This window comes from Pelodiscus sinensis, chromosome 5 (assembly GCF_052426305.1).
Source record: "Pelodiscus sinensis isolate ZL-2025 chromosome 5, ASM5242630v1, whole genome shotgun sequence".
Lineage (NCBI taxonomy): Eukaryota > Metazoa > Chordata > Testudines > Trionychidae > Pelodiscus > Pelodiscus sinensis.
In genome coordinates this window covers 114,581,804-114,595,161 of record NC_143056.1, presented here as the reverse complement: position 1 = coordinate 114,595,161, position 13,358 = coordinate 114,581,804, and the positions used below count along the sequence as shown (strand labels likewise).

Sequence of the window (13,358 nt, the reverse complement as noted above, 5' to 3'; positions counted from 1 at the left end):
AAAGGGTGTCACAAGGAGGAGGGAGAAAAATTGTTCTTCCTGGCCTTTGAGGATAGAACAAGAAGCGATGGGCTTAAACTGCAGCAAGGGAGGTTTAGGCTGGACATTAGGAAAAAGTTCCTAACTGTCAGGGTGGTTAAACACTGGAATAATTGCCCAGGGAGCTTGTGGAATCTCCATGTCTGGAGATATTTAAGAGTAGGTTAGATAAATGTCTATCAGGGATGGTCTAGACAGTACTGGGTCCTGCCATGAGGGCAGGGGACTGGACTCGATGACCTCTCGAGGTCCCTTCCAGTCCTAGTATTCTGTGATTCTATGTTGCAGGCCACCAGCCCAGGTAAGTGGCTCCCATCCCCCAAAGCCTCAGGCCAAACCCTTCCATCCTCTGGGCCTTGGCTCCAGCTCTGGAGCTGGAAGGGTAGCCCCACTACCCAGCCCCGCCTTCTCCCGCCCTTCTGCTGGTGAGCACCTCCAGCAGGACAGCAGAGCCCTGGCTGTCCTGGGGAGCAGCCACCAGCCAGTGCCGGCCAGTGCAGCTACCGCCATCCCCCCAAAGCAGCTGCTGGCAGGGCAGCGCAGCCCCCACTGCTGCACACACACACCCCAGAAGAGCTGCTGGCAGCACAGCACAGCCCCCACAGCCATGGCTCCTCCCCAATAGGAGCCACCGACAGTGCAGAGCAGCCTTGGCCCCCCAGAGAGCAGCTGCAGCCAGCCACTGCAGCCGCTGCCACCATATCCTCTCCTCCCCCTGGGATGGCCTCCCCCTGCCCAGGAGCTGAGCCGCCGGCAGGGCAGCAGAGCCCTGACCAGCCTAGGGCTCTCCTGAGTCCCCTGCCTCCCCCTCTGCCCTGAGCCCCTGCACACCTCCTAACCCCCTCAAAAACAATGGCTTATGGAGCAATGAAGGGCACATCTGCTAGTTCCAAAATAAATAGTAATATCTGATTATAAATGCGGCTGTAGTAATCTCTTGAGTATTAGCATCCATCCGCTGAAGAGGACACAGGGTTCCTGCTGAAATGGGAACTGTAGCATGTGTGACTCTGGCGGTATTTCTTCCACAGCAACCATGAATGTGAAAGATGAATGTCAGACCCTGGGAGTTCCCTGCTGATTTGTACATACAGTAATACAAGCTCAACACGGTTCATCTGAAACATTTATCTTCTGAATCAGGGCACATGTGTTTGTTGCTCCAAGGCATCATTATCTCTCTCACTCATTACTAGTGCTGCCCTTTAGCATGCAGCTAGGATTCCAGTACTTCCTGACTATATATATATTTCCTCTTTCTCCTATCATCTCATCTATCTGTCTACATACACACTCAGAGAGAGTGCTACAAAAACAGTGACATTCTCTGGGTTCATGGCTTTGGGGCATAAACTGACCACTGATAGATGAGGTGAAGAAAAAACATTTCCTATTAGCAGAGAATGTGTTAAGCAGTTTCTTGCTACTTTCTCTGAAAACATCTCATGCTAGAAGCCACTTTTTGAAGCAGGATAATGGACTAGATCAACCCTCGGTCTGATCGGGTATGTCTACACTACAAAGTTAATTCGAACTAACAGACGTTAGATCGAATTAACTTTGATAGGCGCTACACTAGCGCTCCGCTAGTTTGAACTTAATTCGAACTAACGGAGCGCTTAGTTCGAACTAGGTAAACCTCATTTTACAAGGACTAAGCCTAGTTCGAACTTACTAGTTCGAATTAAGGGGTGTGTAGCCCCTTAATTCGAACTAGTGGGAGGCTAGCCCTCCCCAGCTTTCCCTGGTGGCCACTCTGGCCAACACCAGGGAAACTCTATTGCCCCCCTCCTGGCCCTGGACCCCTTAAAGGGGCACGGGCTGGCTACGGTGCCCGTGCCAGGTGCAAGCCTGCCAGCACCCAGCCAGCAGACCCTGCACCTGGCACAGCTCGAGCCAGCCACCCGATGCCCCCCAGCCCTCCGCCTCTTCCCGGGACCAGGCTGGCGGCTCCCGGGAGCTTGCCCAGGACCACAAGAGGCGGGCACCCGCCTGGTCCAGTGCAGACATCGTGGTCCTCGTCCACGACCTCCACACTAGGCACAGGAAAGCGGCTGTCTAGGGCAGGAGAGCTGCCAGCCTGGCCACCCAGGAGCAGGTTTGCAAGAAAATCAAGGTGGTCCACCGAGACCCCCGACCCTGAGCCCTGAGCTTAGAATGGCCGTACTGGGTCAGACCAAAGGTCCATCTAGCCCAGTAGCCTGTCTGCTGACAGCGGCCAACCCTAGGGACCCTGGAGGGGATGGACCAAAGACAGTGACCAAGCCATTTTTCTCGTGCCATCCATCTCCAGCCTTCCACAAACTTCGGGCAGGGACACCACTTCTACCCCCTGGCTAATACCACTCCATGGATCCAACCTCCATGACTTGATCTCAGTTCTCTTTAAACTCTGTTCTAGTTCTAGCCTTCACAGCCTCCTGCAGCAAGGAGTTCCACAGGTTGACTATTTGCTTTGTGAAGAACAACTTTCTGTTACTAGTTTGAAGCCTGCTACCCATTCCTTTCCTTTGGTGTCCCCTAGTCCTTCTTTATGGGAACTAATGAAGAACTTTTCTGTATGCATCCTCTCCACCCCACTCATGCTTTTATAGACCTCTATCATATCCCCCTCCATCTTCTCTTTTCTAAGCTGAAAAGTCCCAGTCTCTTTAGCCTCTCGTCATATGGGACCTGTTCCAAACCCCTCATCATTGTAGTTGCCCTCCTCTCTTCCCCTCTCCCACCTCCTTTTCCCAGTCTTCCCCAGTTTTGTTCAATAAAGAGAGATTCTATTTTGAACACAATTGTCCTTTATTTTGTACATCAGGAAGGGGGGCTAGGGAAGGGTAAGTGGAAGGAGGTGAAGGAGGAATGGGGTACGAGCCCCCAATGGGGAGGACTGGGCTGGTTCTGTGGGCTTCTGGGGGTGGAACCTCTCCTGCAGCCCCCCAATTGCCCCCTCTCCCCAGATGGCAGCCTGCGGCAAGTGCAGCCGGTCTGATGGCCGAGTGCTGTGATGTGCCCAGTGTGGGTACTCCGGGCAATCCAAGCCAGGACTGCTTTGCAAGCGGGGCACTCCTGAGAACTGTCAGTCCGGGGTGGGGGTCGGGTCCCTTTAAGCACAGCCCTTGGCTAGCCTGAGACAGCAGCTCCACGCTCTAAGTCCTCATCTGATGCCCTGCCGGCACTGCTTCCGGCCATCCTTAACCCCGGTTCAGGGTCCACTCTGTGTGGACATGCTAGTTCGAATTGGCAAAATGCTAATTCGAACTAGATTTTTAGTCTGGATGCGTTAGTTTGAATTAGCTTAGTTTGAATTAACTAATTCGAACTAAGTTTGAATTAGCGCTGTAGTGTAGACATACCCATCCAGACAAGCAATCCTTTCTTTGCAAACAGCTGGGACAGGAGGTTATGTTGTGGCACTAGATGATGCTCTGTCTATTTTGATATTTTAGGTTGCCTTTCAATAATAGGACTGCTTGTAGTGGCATTAAGCTGTGATTAAAAACTGAATTTTCCGCCAGAGAACTTTGGTCACTGTCATAGTCGTATGGTGTCTGACCCACAATCTGTGTGAACCAGCAATGCAGAGCTGCCACCAAAACCAGCCAAACGAAAATATGTTTTGATGGAATATCTTACTAACACTGCATACAACTGCTATGTCAAAAGAACAATCGGGTTGCAACGTTAGGCAAAGTAGCTAGGTAATGCTACTGTTAGGTTGACTATGCAGTCTTAATCACCATTTTTGTATGCAGGAATTACAACAGTCTTGTCCAGTGTTCCCTCTACTCTTCCATCTGTGTGTGGATTTTTTCCATCCATGGGTGGAATAGGTTTTTTTTTTCATGTGCACCCAGGCCTGCTAATGGGGGACAAAGGGGACAGTTGCTCTGGGGCTCAGCGATTCAAAAGGGTCCGGGGCTTCCGGCCACCACTGCTGCTACTGCAGCAGCATCTGGAGCTCCACGTCCTTTTAGATTGTTCCTGGAGCACTGTGCGGTGTGCTCCGGAGGGCTGGTTGTTGCTAGACCCGCCCATTCCACCCAAAACCTCTCTCCTTCGGAAGCACAGCACTGGCTCCCTGACACAAGCTTTGCCCAGGTTCCCAGCAAGTCTGTTGGGCCCCCTGTATGCACCAAGGCATGTGTGAACGTGCACCACTGATAGAAACTCAAACCCTAGCTGCGGGCCCTCTGCTAATCAGTTGGGTGGCATTTGAATCTCTCCTGAGAGGCCTCACAAATGCCCAGCTTACAGGGAACACTGGTCTTGTCCATGGGTAGTCTGTGGCAGAGCCAGGAATAAAACCCAGACTTCCCAAGTCCCAGTCCAGAGCCTTAATACCAACATCCTTTCTCCTCTTGCAGCTCTCTGTCTCATTTCCTGATCTTTCTGCTCACTAAATGAGGCAGGGGTCTTCTAGAACAAATGGAATGAGAACATGTAATTAAAAACTATCATCACCTGGTCAACACACAGATTGGCATTTGGTTAATTAAAGCTGTGCTTTACAATCGATATAATTGAATCAACACAAAACCTTGCCTAGACACTTAACATTAGCTCATATAGCAGGGGTCACCAACCTTTCAGAGGTGAAGTGCTGAGTTTTGACCTTTTCACCTCTATGTATGAGTCTGAGTGCCGGTGATACTTTTTAAAGTCCATAATAGTCCTACTTACAGCAGCTTCATTAATAAATGAATTAAGATGCAGATCTTACCATTTAGTGTGGTTCTTGGCCTTGCTGAGTTTTCTGATTTTGGGCTTATAGTTTGATACTTTAAGCAGCATGCAAGACAGTCAGTACTGTGCATGTGCAAATAGAGTTTTTTCAGGATAGCTTCTGGCTTCAACCCCCAAGGGCAGCAACTCACCTGCCGGCTCCAACCCCCAGCGGCAGCAACTCGCCTACCTGCCGCTTCAATGTCCCCTCCCCCCCGGTCCTCAACCTGCCCAAAGCTGCAACACTCCCTCTCCAGTCCCCAATCTGCCCATGGCTGCAACACACACACCCTCCAATTCCCAGGCCGCCTGCGGCTTCAACACCACCCCACACACACTCTGGTCTTCAACCCCCTCACCCAAACGCAGCCCTGGACTGTCCTCATCAGCAGGAGCAGCCATGACACTCACCTTCCAGGAGCAGGAGGAAAGTGAGTGCTGCCAGGGAGGTGGGCGGGCTTATAATTTTTTTGTGTGTCGCTGCACACGTTAAAGAACAGGCTCTCAGCTGCCGGGGAGAGGAAAGGAGGGGCTGAGCTCCCGCCTCATGTGCCAAGGAAAATCCGCTCATGTGCCCATTTGTGGCACCTGTGCCAGGGGTTGCCCACCCCTGTCATATTGATTTATTGTATTTGATACACTTTTCCAAAATTGATTTTAATTAGAGTGGAGTCACGTCTTTGCATAGACAAGGCTAACCTTAATTCTGAAATTTTCTAACATTTGACTTTGAAATCCTAGTATTATAATAACATACATTTTGTATGTAATCTCTTAGCCTTTTATATAGAAAATGGAAAAATGAAAAAAAAAATCCATTCTGTGGTACCCCATTGACTGCCTACATTAGTTATCAGCAGGGTGTGAACCTGGAACTTCTAGGGTGCATCTACACTGCACCCTTACCTCAAAATAAGCAATGCCATTTGTGCTACGCAAATTGCGTAGCTTATTTCGAGCTAATTTCAAAATAGCTTATTTCTAAATTTGGTGCTGTTTAGAAAAGGGAGACGACATGCTTCTGTAAAGTCTTATCTACTGTGTTTAAGACCCTCAACTGATATAAATCCACTATTCTGTTTACTTTAATAGAGTTGTGGCAAATGTATACCATCTGAGAATCTTGCGTACAATTTTTGGACCTTTAGAAAAATAGATGACAAATGATGATTCAGCCTGAAAAAAATCTTACCTCAGAAAACCACAGTAATTCTTCTGTGGCCATTATCCTGTGCTGGTGTATTTGGTTTAGGGTTTGTTGCCATAGCTGTGGTCTTGGTCACAGGGCAATCTCTCGGCCTGCTTCTCTTCTGATATACACCAGTTTAAATCAGCAGTAATTTCACTGAAGTTATTGGCCCTGATTTCTTGCTCTTTCACAGCCTGTGAATTCATTTACCCCTATATGAAATGGGATTAAAATGCTACTAATCTGTGACTAGAAAGCCAGCTGGTGTAAATTGTGTAGTTCCTTTGAAGCCAGTGGCCTTGTACCAGTAGTAATCAGCTGTCAGAGCACACTCAGACCACTCTATTACTTTTACTACGTGAATGCCTAGAGGCTGCAATGCCAAGATCAAGGTCTTGTGCTAGGAACTATACAAACATATAGTAAGAGACTGGCTCTGTCCTGAGACCTTGCATTTTAAATAGGCCTGGCAATGGGTGAGAGAGGAAACAGGCAGAGAGAGATTAAACAATTTGACCAGCATCTTACAGCAAGTGAGTGTCCAGAATGAGGAACCAAACCCAGAACTCCTTAGGAAGAAAAGAAAGACGCAGCAATGTAAATGAGAATTTATTAACAACAAAGCCCCAGGTTCTGTTACTACAGAAATAAAAGAAAAATAATTTATCCGCCCACACTTACTTTTTCTGACGAAGGTAGGTGAATACTGCTGTACTAATAGAGTGTGACGCTTGAATCTCGAGCTGCACTTACTGATGCAGAACGGAGAGGTAACCAACATCTTCACAAAAATAATATTCCTCACAGCCTCCGCGACGGCTGCCGAGTTGCACAGCTTTTCATTCCCTGCCCGTGTCATTTGCATTTGAAGGTCTCGCCAAGTCAGCAGTGATGGAGTCAGTCGATGAAGTTGATGGACAGCAAGGACAGCAAAGTGGGAAGGAACAATCCCAGAAAGCCTCACCAAGAACTCTAAAGCACGGCTGGGCTGCCTGGCGGAATGGATTGACAACAGCAGGCAGTGTGTATTTATTTGCCCTCTTGCAGATACTGGTAAGTCAGTAGCATACTTTATAACTTGCTCAAAATGGAATCCTCATTGTTACAATTGTTGACGTTGTGAGATTTTTTTTTTCAGTCGTGTATTATCAGGGTCAGATACTCCGTTGGTATCAGTTGGAATAGCTGCACTGTCATTGCTACACTCCTCTTTACCACCATTACTGTGGCTCACCTCCTTTAACCACCCTTGTGGAAACATCCCTTTGCCAAACTGCCCTCTCCCAACAGCCAGCTGCTACACCAAACATCCATAATGTTGAGGAGGAATAGTCTGGTTAAGGGTGTGTACGAAGTGGTGGGGGAGCAAGGGAGGCAGAGTTAAGATTATGTGGTGCACTGTATATGATATGGTAATAGGAAGGTTTGTACCTCTCAGTGGAGGAGTAAAGGGTTTGCATATTTAGGTGATTTCATTCTTCGTTTTCTTGCTTTTGGGAGTCATTGCCAGCCATGTTGTGACTAGCAATCGTAACTGCTTGAAATGAATTTTTTTGCATATTATCATATCTATGTGTATGTTCATCTCTCTCTTATCATAGCGAGAACTTATATATTTATAAGAGTTGTGTTGTAGCATGCCTTGCATGTTATGCATTCTAATAGCCTTCCATTAAGAGTTCAAGAATCAAATGCTCTCTCTCTTTGTACATTCCCTACATCAGATTTTTGCTGGTGTAAATCAGCATCACTCTGTTGAACATTACTGTACTGATAGATAGCGGCTGAGCATCGGGGTCTCTGTCTTTTTTTATTCTGGTTAAGCGGTAGCACAGAAGATACCTGACTTCTTAAAGTGAAAGTGATGATCAACATAAAATCAATGAGAACTAAATTAGTTAATTATGCAGTTTTGAAATTAAAATAAACGTGTGTCTAATGAGGAATGCTTATTATGTATTATCGGATTGATTATTGCACAGCTTTTCTGCATGATGTTATGGTACAGTGGTTTTGGGACAATTCAGACAGCTCAGAATGCCTTTGACCTGCTGTCCTACTTGCTAACACCATTTGAACAGTTCATCTCAAATCCAGGAGAGGTAAGTTTGCTTCTTTCTCTCTATTTAAGGTTGCAGGTCCAAAGTCAGTATCCTTGAATAATAATTCTTGTATCTTCTCGGAGTAAATGTATAAAAGATATGGTATGTATTAAAACATACGATTGCCTTACTGTGTATCTACTCTGGAATGCAGAAGAATTTTCCCAGGAAACCAACATAAAGCAAATAAGTCTTTAAAAATCCCAGGCCAAATCTTTTTGGCCCTGCTATTAAATCTGAAGGAGTGACCTTTGCACTTGTTTACTCAGGAGTCAAGACTACATAACAAGCAAGGCTGTGAAGGGTCAGGCCCATATTGTTTATTTCCCTGTCAGTGAAGGGCTAGCATTCAATTTAGGAAGACAAATAAAAAGTCTTAGGTTCTGTAGAAGCTGATGGAGCCTCTCACAAGACTCTCCAGAACAGTTGACCAGCTCAATTCCAGCCTTCATTTAGAAACACAGTGGGCCAGATTCTGGCCTTGGTTACACCCAGGTAATACCACTGGAAAAGATGGGCATAACCTGTGTAATTTCATTAGAAATGTATTGTACATTATTAGCCTAATGATAACTAAAAGTAATTATCCTGAACTTTTGAGTGAGTTTTAGGCTCTGTCTACATTAGAAGATTTGCACTGGCATAACTATGTCTATGGATCTTCCCCAGTGCAAACTCCTAGGCTATGTCTACACTGGCAGGTTCTTGCGCCAGAAGTATGCAAATGAGGCTAAGCGTGGACTGTCGCTGAGCCTCATTTGCATATCTAATGAGCCGCCATTTTGCGGAAGAGGCTCTTGCGCCAGAAGGAGCTGTCAACACTGCCCCTTCTTGCGCAAGAAAAACCCTCTTGTGCATTATTCCTGAAAATAATCAGCAAGAGGGTTTTTCTTCCGCAAAAATGGCAGCTAATTAGATATTCAAATGAGGCTCAGCGATATTCCACGCTTAGCCTCATTTGCATATTTCTGGCACAAGAACCCACCAGTGTAGACATAGCCCTAGTGTATGACACCACTCTAATACAGGGCTTATAGAAGTTAGGGATGTAAAATCCTGCTTAATGGGTTAACTGGTTAAATATAGTGTTTAATTGGTTAACCAATCAAAGGGGATGAGTAGGGGGGACTGCCCCAGCCCAGAGAGAGGAGACAGGGGGGTGGTCTGCTCCATTAAGGGTGATGCTTATGGGGTAACCATATACCTGTTCATATCCCTAACACCTGTGTGAGTTAATCTGGTGAGTTATCAGTATAATTACTTTGGGGCAAGCATCTCTAATGTAGTCAGAGCCACAGGGTGCATCTCCACTGCAGTCAGAGTTGTGATTGGGCTAGGGATGTAAATGACTAGTCAACTATCCAACAAGAAAATGCTTATTGGATAGTCATCACTCTAGTCGACTAGTCGCTCCCCCCTTCCCCTCCTGCTGCCTCTATCAGAAAGCGGCAGCAAGCGGGGAGAAAAAAGAGGGGTTGCTTCAAAGCGGCAGGTCCGCGTGGAACCTAGGGCCAGACCCCAGGCTCCATGCAGCACTGCTGCTTTGAAACGCTGTATGCAGCCTGGGGAATCCCCAGCTAGCCCAGACTTCACATGGCGTTTCAAAGCGGCAGTGCTGCATGGAGCCCAGGGTCGGCTGGGGACTCCCCCACTGACCCCAGGCTCCATGCAGTGGTGCCTCTTGGAAACACCGCATGCAGCCTGACACTGGGCTCCGTGCAGTGTTTCAAAGAGGCAGTGCTGAATGGAGCCTGGGGTTGGCTGGAGACTGCTTCGCTGACCCCAGGCTCCATGTGGCACCGCCGCTTTGAAACGCTGCGGGGAGCACTAGTTGAGTCCCCTGCTGGTCCCGTGCTTTCTGCGGCACTTTAGCCTGGGGGCTGTTGCTACACTTCAAAGGCGGAGGCGCCCTATCAACTAATCACATATCAATGCAAATTGCATCAACTATTCAATTAGCCAATTAATCTAAATTTAACATCCCTAAATTGGGCCAGTATACTTGTACCAACTTTAGCGAGCTTAGCTAAAGCACAGGCCAATGAGAGTACCCGGGGTCTCTAGCGTGCTTGTATAGCCCATGCTGAAGTCCATGCCAAAGCATCTCCGCTCTTATATGTAGCCGTGCTAACTGTACCAAAGCTAGCACAGATATGTCTGCTTGTGCTACAGTCACACAGCCAATTGTAGTATAATCACCTCCTTACTTACATGGGGCTACAGTGATCAAAACCTTTGAAAATCAGGCAAAAATGCTTTATCATGTGGATGTTTGGAGCTGTGGTGCATCAGTTTTCCAGTAATGGCTGTGCAACGCATATAGGAGATCTGAGTGCTTATATCACATGTTTACAGTACACTGGAGACTGCTTTCCGTATTCCCTGAACAGTGTTTGTGAACTTGGATATTACCTGCTCTTTCATTTATTACAGACAAGTGTGTGTGTTTTTTAAATCTGGCCTTTCTCAGTTAGATTCATAATGCATAATCAAAACTCCTACAGTAGGAGGCACTTGTATTATTTGGAGTGTAATTTGTCAATCACAAATTAATTGTTCACTCCAGTAATGTCCTGACTTCCATAACTTTAACATAAAGGAGGTTCACTATGGAGGAGAGTGATTCTTAGAATGCAACATGAGAAGACGAACGAGTTTGAAAGTACAGTAAAACTCCATTAGTCTGGCATCCTGGAATCAGCCGCTGATCTGTTTCAGCAGCGGCTGACTTGGGGATCCCTGGGGCAGAGCAGCTGGGGTGCTGCCGGGTTGGTCCCGCAGCGCCGAGGGGCGTTGGGATTCAGCTGCTGCTGAACCTGACCAGCAGCGGCTGAATCAGGGACGCCTGGGGCAGAGCCGGACTATCGTAATGGGGGGCTATGAGGGGTCTGGAGTGGCATCCCCTCCCATCCCACTCCAGACCCCTCATAGCACCCCTTCTGATAGTCCGGCATATCTGATAATCTGGCACCCCCTGGATCCTAAAGGTGCCGGATTATCGGAAGTTTACTGTACATTCATCTGCAAAAATACACGCACACACCATCAAAGTTTTGAATATAAGTATTTGACAGCCCAGACCTGGTCTTGTAAATATGTGCATATAGAGATTTCACTCAGTTAAGTAAAATCACTAGAAATGAATTAAATAGTGTTATGATGCTGTAGCAGGGTCAACTCACCGCCGCAGCATCTCCTGCTGGTCAGACTGAGAACTGGCTCAGTCCATGGGCATGTGCTGCCTTCTGGCCACTATCTCACCTGTCGTCATGCAGCTTCACTGTCTCCACCATCTCACTGTGGACCCATATTGCTCCCTGCATTGTGGTGTCCTTTTCAGGACAGTACCCCCCATCAGTACCCACCACTTGGTTCTCCTTCTGTCCAGAGGGTATCAGCTGTCTTCAGTCTCACGCCTTCTACCATGGCCACCTACAGCCCCAAAGCTGTCTGTAAAGGCCAGGCTCTGTGGTTGCAAAGTGTGGTGTTAGGAGGGGTGGGACCCAGAGCCACCCGCTACTCTGGGTCCCAGCCCAGGGACTCTCTGGCAACAACCTTGTTCTGCCTTCCCCTTGTCTGATGCATCTTTCTGGCTCCCCTGATCCTGCTCAGAACTGCTTTCTCCAAGGTGCCATTAGCTCCTCCCCCTTCTAAGACGCAAGCTCCTTATCCCTTGGTGGTTACGGAGAGATCGAGCTCCCTTCAGCTCTGCTGTCTTTTATACAGTCCAGCCTGGCCCTTATTGGCAGAGGTCTCCCTTTACTCTTCTTGGCTTGGATTGCGCAGCCCACCGCCTGGCCTGTTTTTGACCTGGAGTGAGGCTGCTGCTCCACTACAGATGCTCACTGTGTAATATGATAAGTCAGTTAAATAGACAAAGCTGATGATTATAGTCCCATAAAATGTCTCTCTAAACAATAGCTAACGGTTGTAATGACTGTTTTCCTTCTGGTATTTACATGGCAATAATGTGTAAATCTATTAAAACTTCCTAAATAGTTTAAAAATATGACAAATCTGCATGTGCACAGATGTTCATGCATATCATTGGTTATTATTTATTGCAGCACCATTCCCTTGCAAAAGAAAGCTTTAAAACAGTAAAGAGGAAAAAATCTGCTAACATTCAGAAAAGTGACTCTTCACCATGGATCTCTTCAGCTGGGTTTAATGAGCCAATTCTGTGAACGCCTGGGCTTATAGAAGTCAGTTGGAGTTCTGCCACTTGCTTCAGCGGGGCCAGGATTTCACCTTGGATCTTTCTGCATCCCGGAACTAATCTTGCAAAACTCCTGTAGAAGTTTGTGAGAGTTCAGGATTATATTCCTATTATTATTGTAGCGAACAAAAATCACCCCGGTGCAAAGGGCCCATGTGAGACCCATGTACTACTTACTGCCAGCTTAAGACTTTCAGATAGCACATTGTGCACTAGCGTAGATTTGCTGTAAATAATCATCGCACTTTACATAATATGTAAAACCCCAAGATTTTTGGATCATGGAGTTTTTGCTAAAGAAAGACAGCAGCATAAAAATCCTTGTGAAGTGAACACCAGGAACAATAGGTATAGTTTCTCACATGTTCCCTTGCATGCTCTGAACTGTCATTTTTGTTGTTTCACAGGACCTGACTGGAGTCGGAAGCATCACAATGTTATATTTCCTGCTGTCTTTAGTTTCGCTAGGATTGTTACTCATAGGAACTCTGGTAAGCTACCGTTTTAGAAATCCAATGTTCTTACTGAACAGCATTAAATGTATTCACACCCTTTTGCAGTGTGTTCTTACCAGGTGTCTCATTTACTTTGAGTTGTTTGATTTCAAAATAATACCTTTGGGCTATTTCCACATAATTACTGCACGCTTTATGTAGCAGAAGTGTGGAGTGCACTTTCCTCTGTTCGGTTTCCTTGATGAATGGTGATTCATCAGATCCCTTTATTCCTCCACACACAGGTGGATAATGTATTCTTACATTGAACAGGAGGGGTGGAGTCCAGCAAAAGAAGGATCTAATCTTACTGCCTCCAAAATCAATTGCAAAGCACCCATTAACTCTAGGGGCAAGAGGAGCTGTCCCATAGCACTGAACAGATCTGGGACTGTATACTTCTATGTATGTAGGCCAAGGTCCTACCTGCTTAGTAAGATCGATCGTGCCCCTACTGTTAATGTTTTGTTAACTCTCAGCCAGGTGAGAACAGAGGGAGAGCACCCTGCCCTTTTCCATTGATGGTGCAGCTGGCACAAAAGCATGTGCTGCCTGGGTAATTTAGGAGGAAGTCTTAGTGATTCTGGGGTCTCTAGTCA

The 13,358-nt window shown here is 46.9% G+C and overlaps 1 protein-coding gene across 4 annotated transcripts in view; it reads left to right on the top strand.

The window, feature by feature from the left end:
* The window catches only part of PTPN5 (protein tyrosine phosphatase non-receptor type 5), a 164,158-nt gene that overhangs the window by 98,031 nt on the left and 52,769 nt on the right, over positions 1-13,358 (top strand). For all 4 annotated transcript variants that reach the window (XM_075928115.2, XM_075928116.2, XM_075928117.2 and 1 more), the window contains 3 exons: positions 6,816-6,997; positions 7,927-8,046; positions 12,673-12,756. In XM_075928115.2, the coding sequence (XP_075784230.1) occupies positions 6,816-6,997; positions 7,927-8,046; positions 12,673-12,756 (386 nt within the window). The remainder of the gene's footprint in view (positions 1-6,815; positions 6,998-7,926; positions 8,047-12,672; positions 12,757-13,358) is intronic.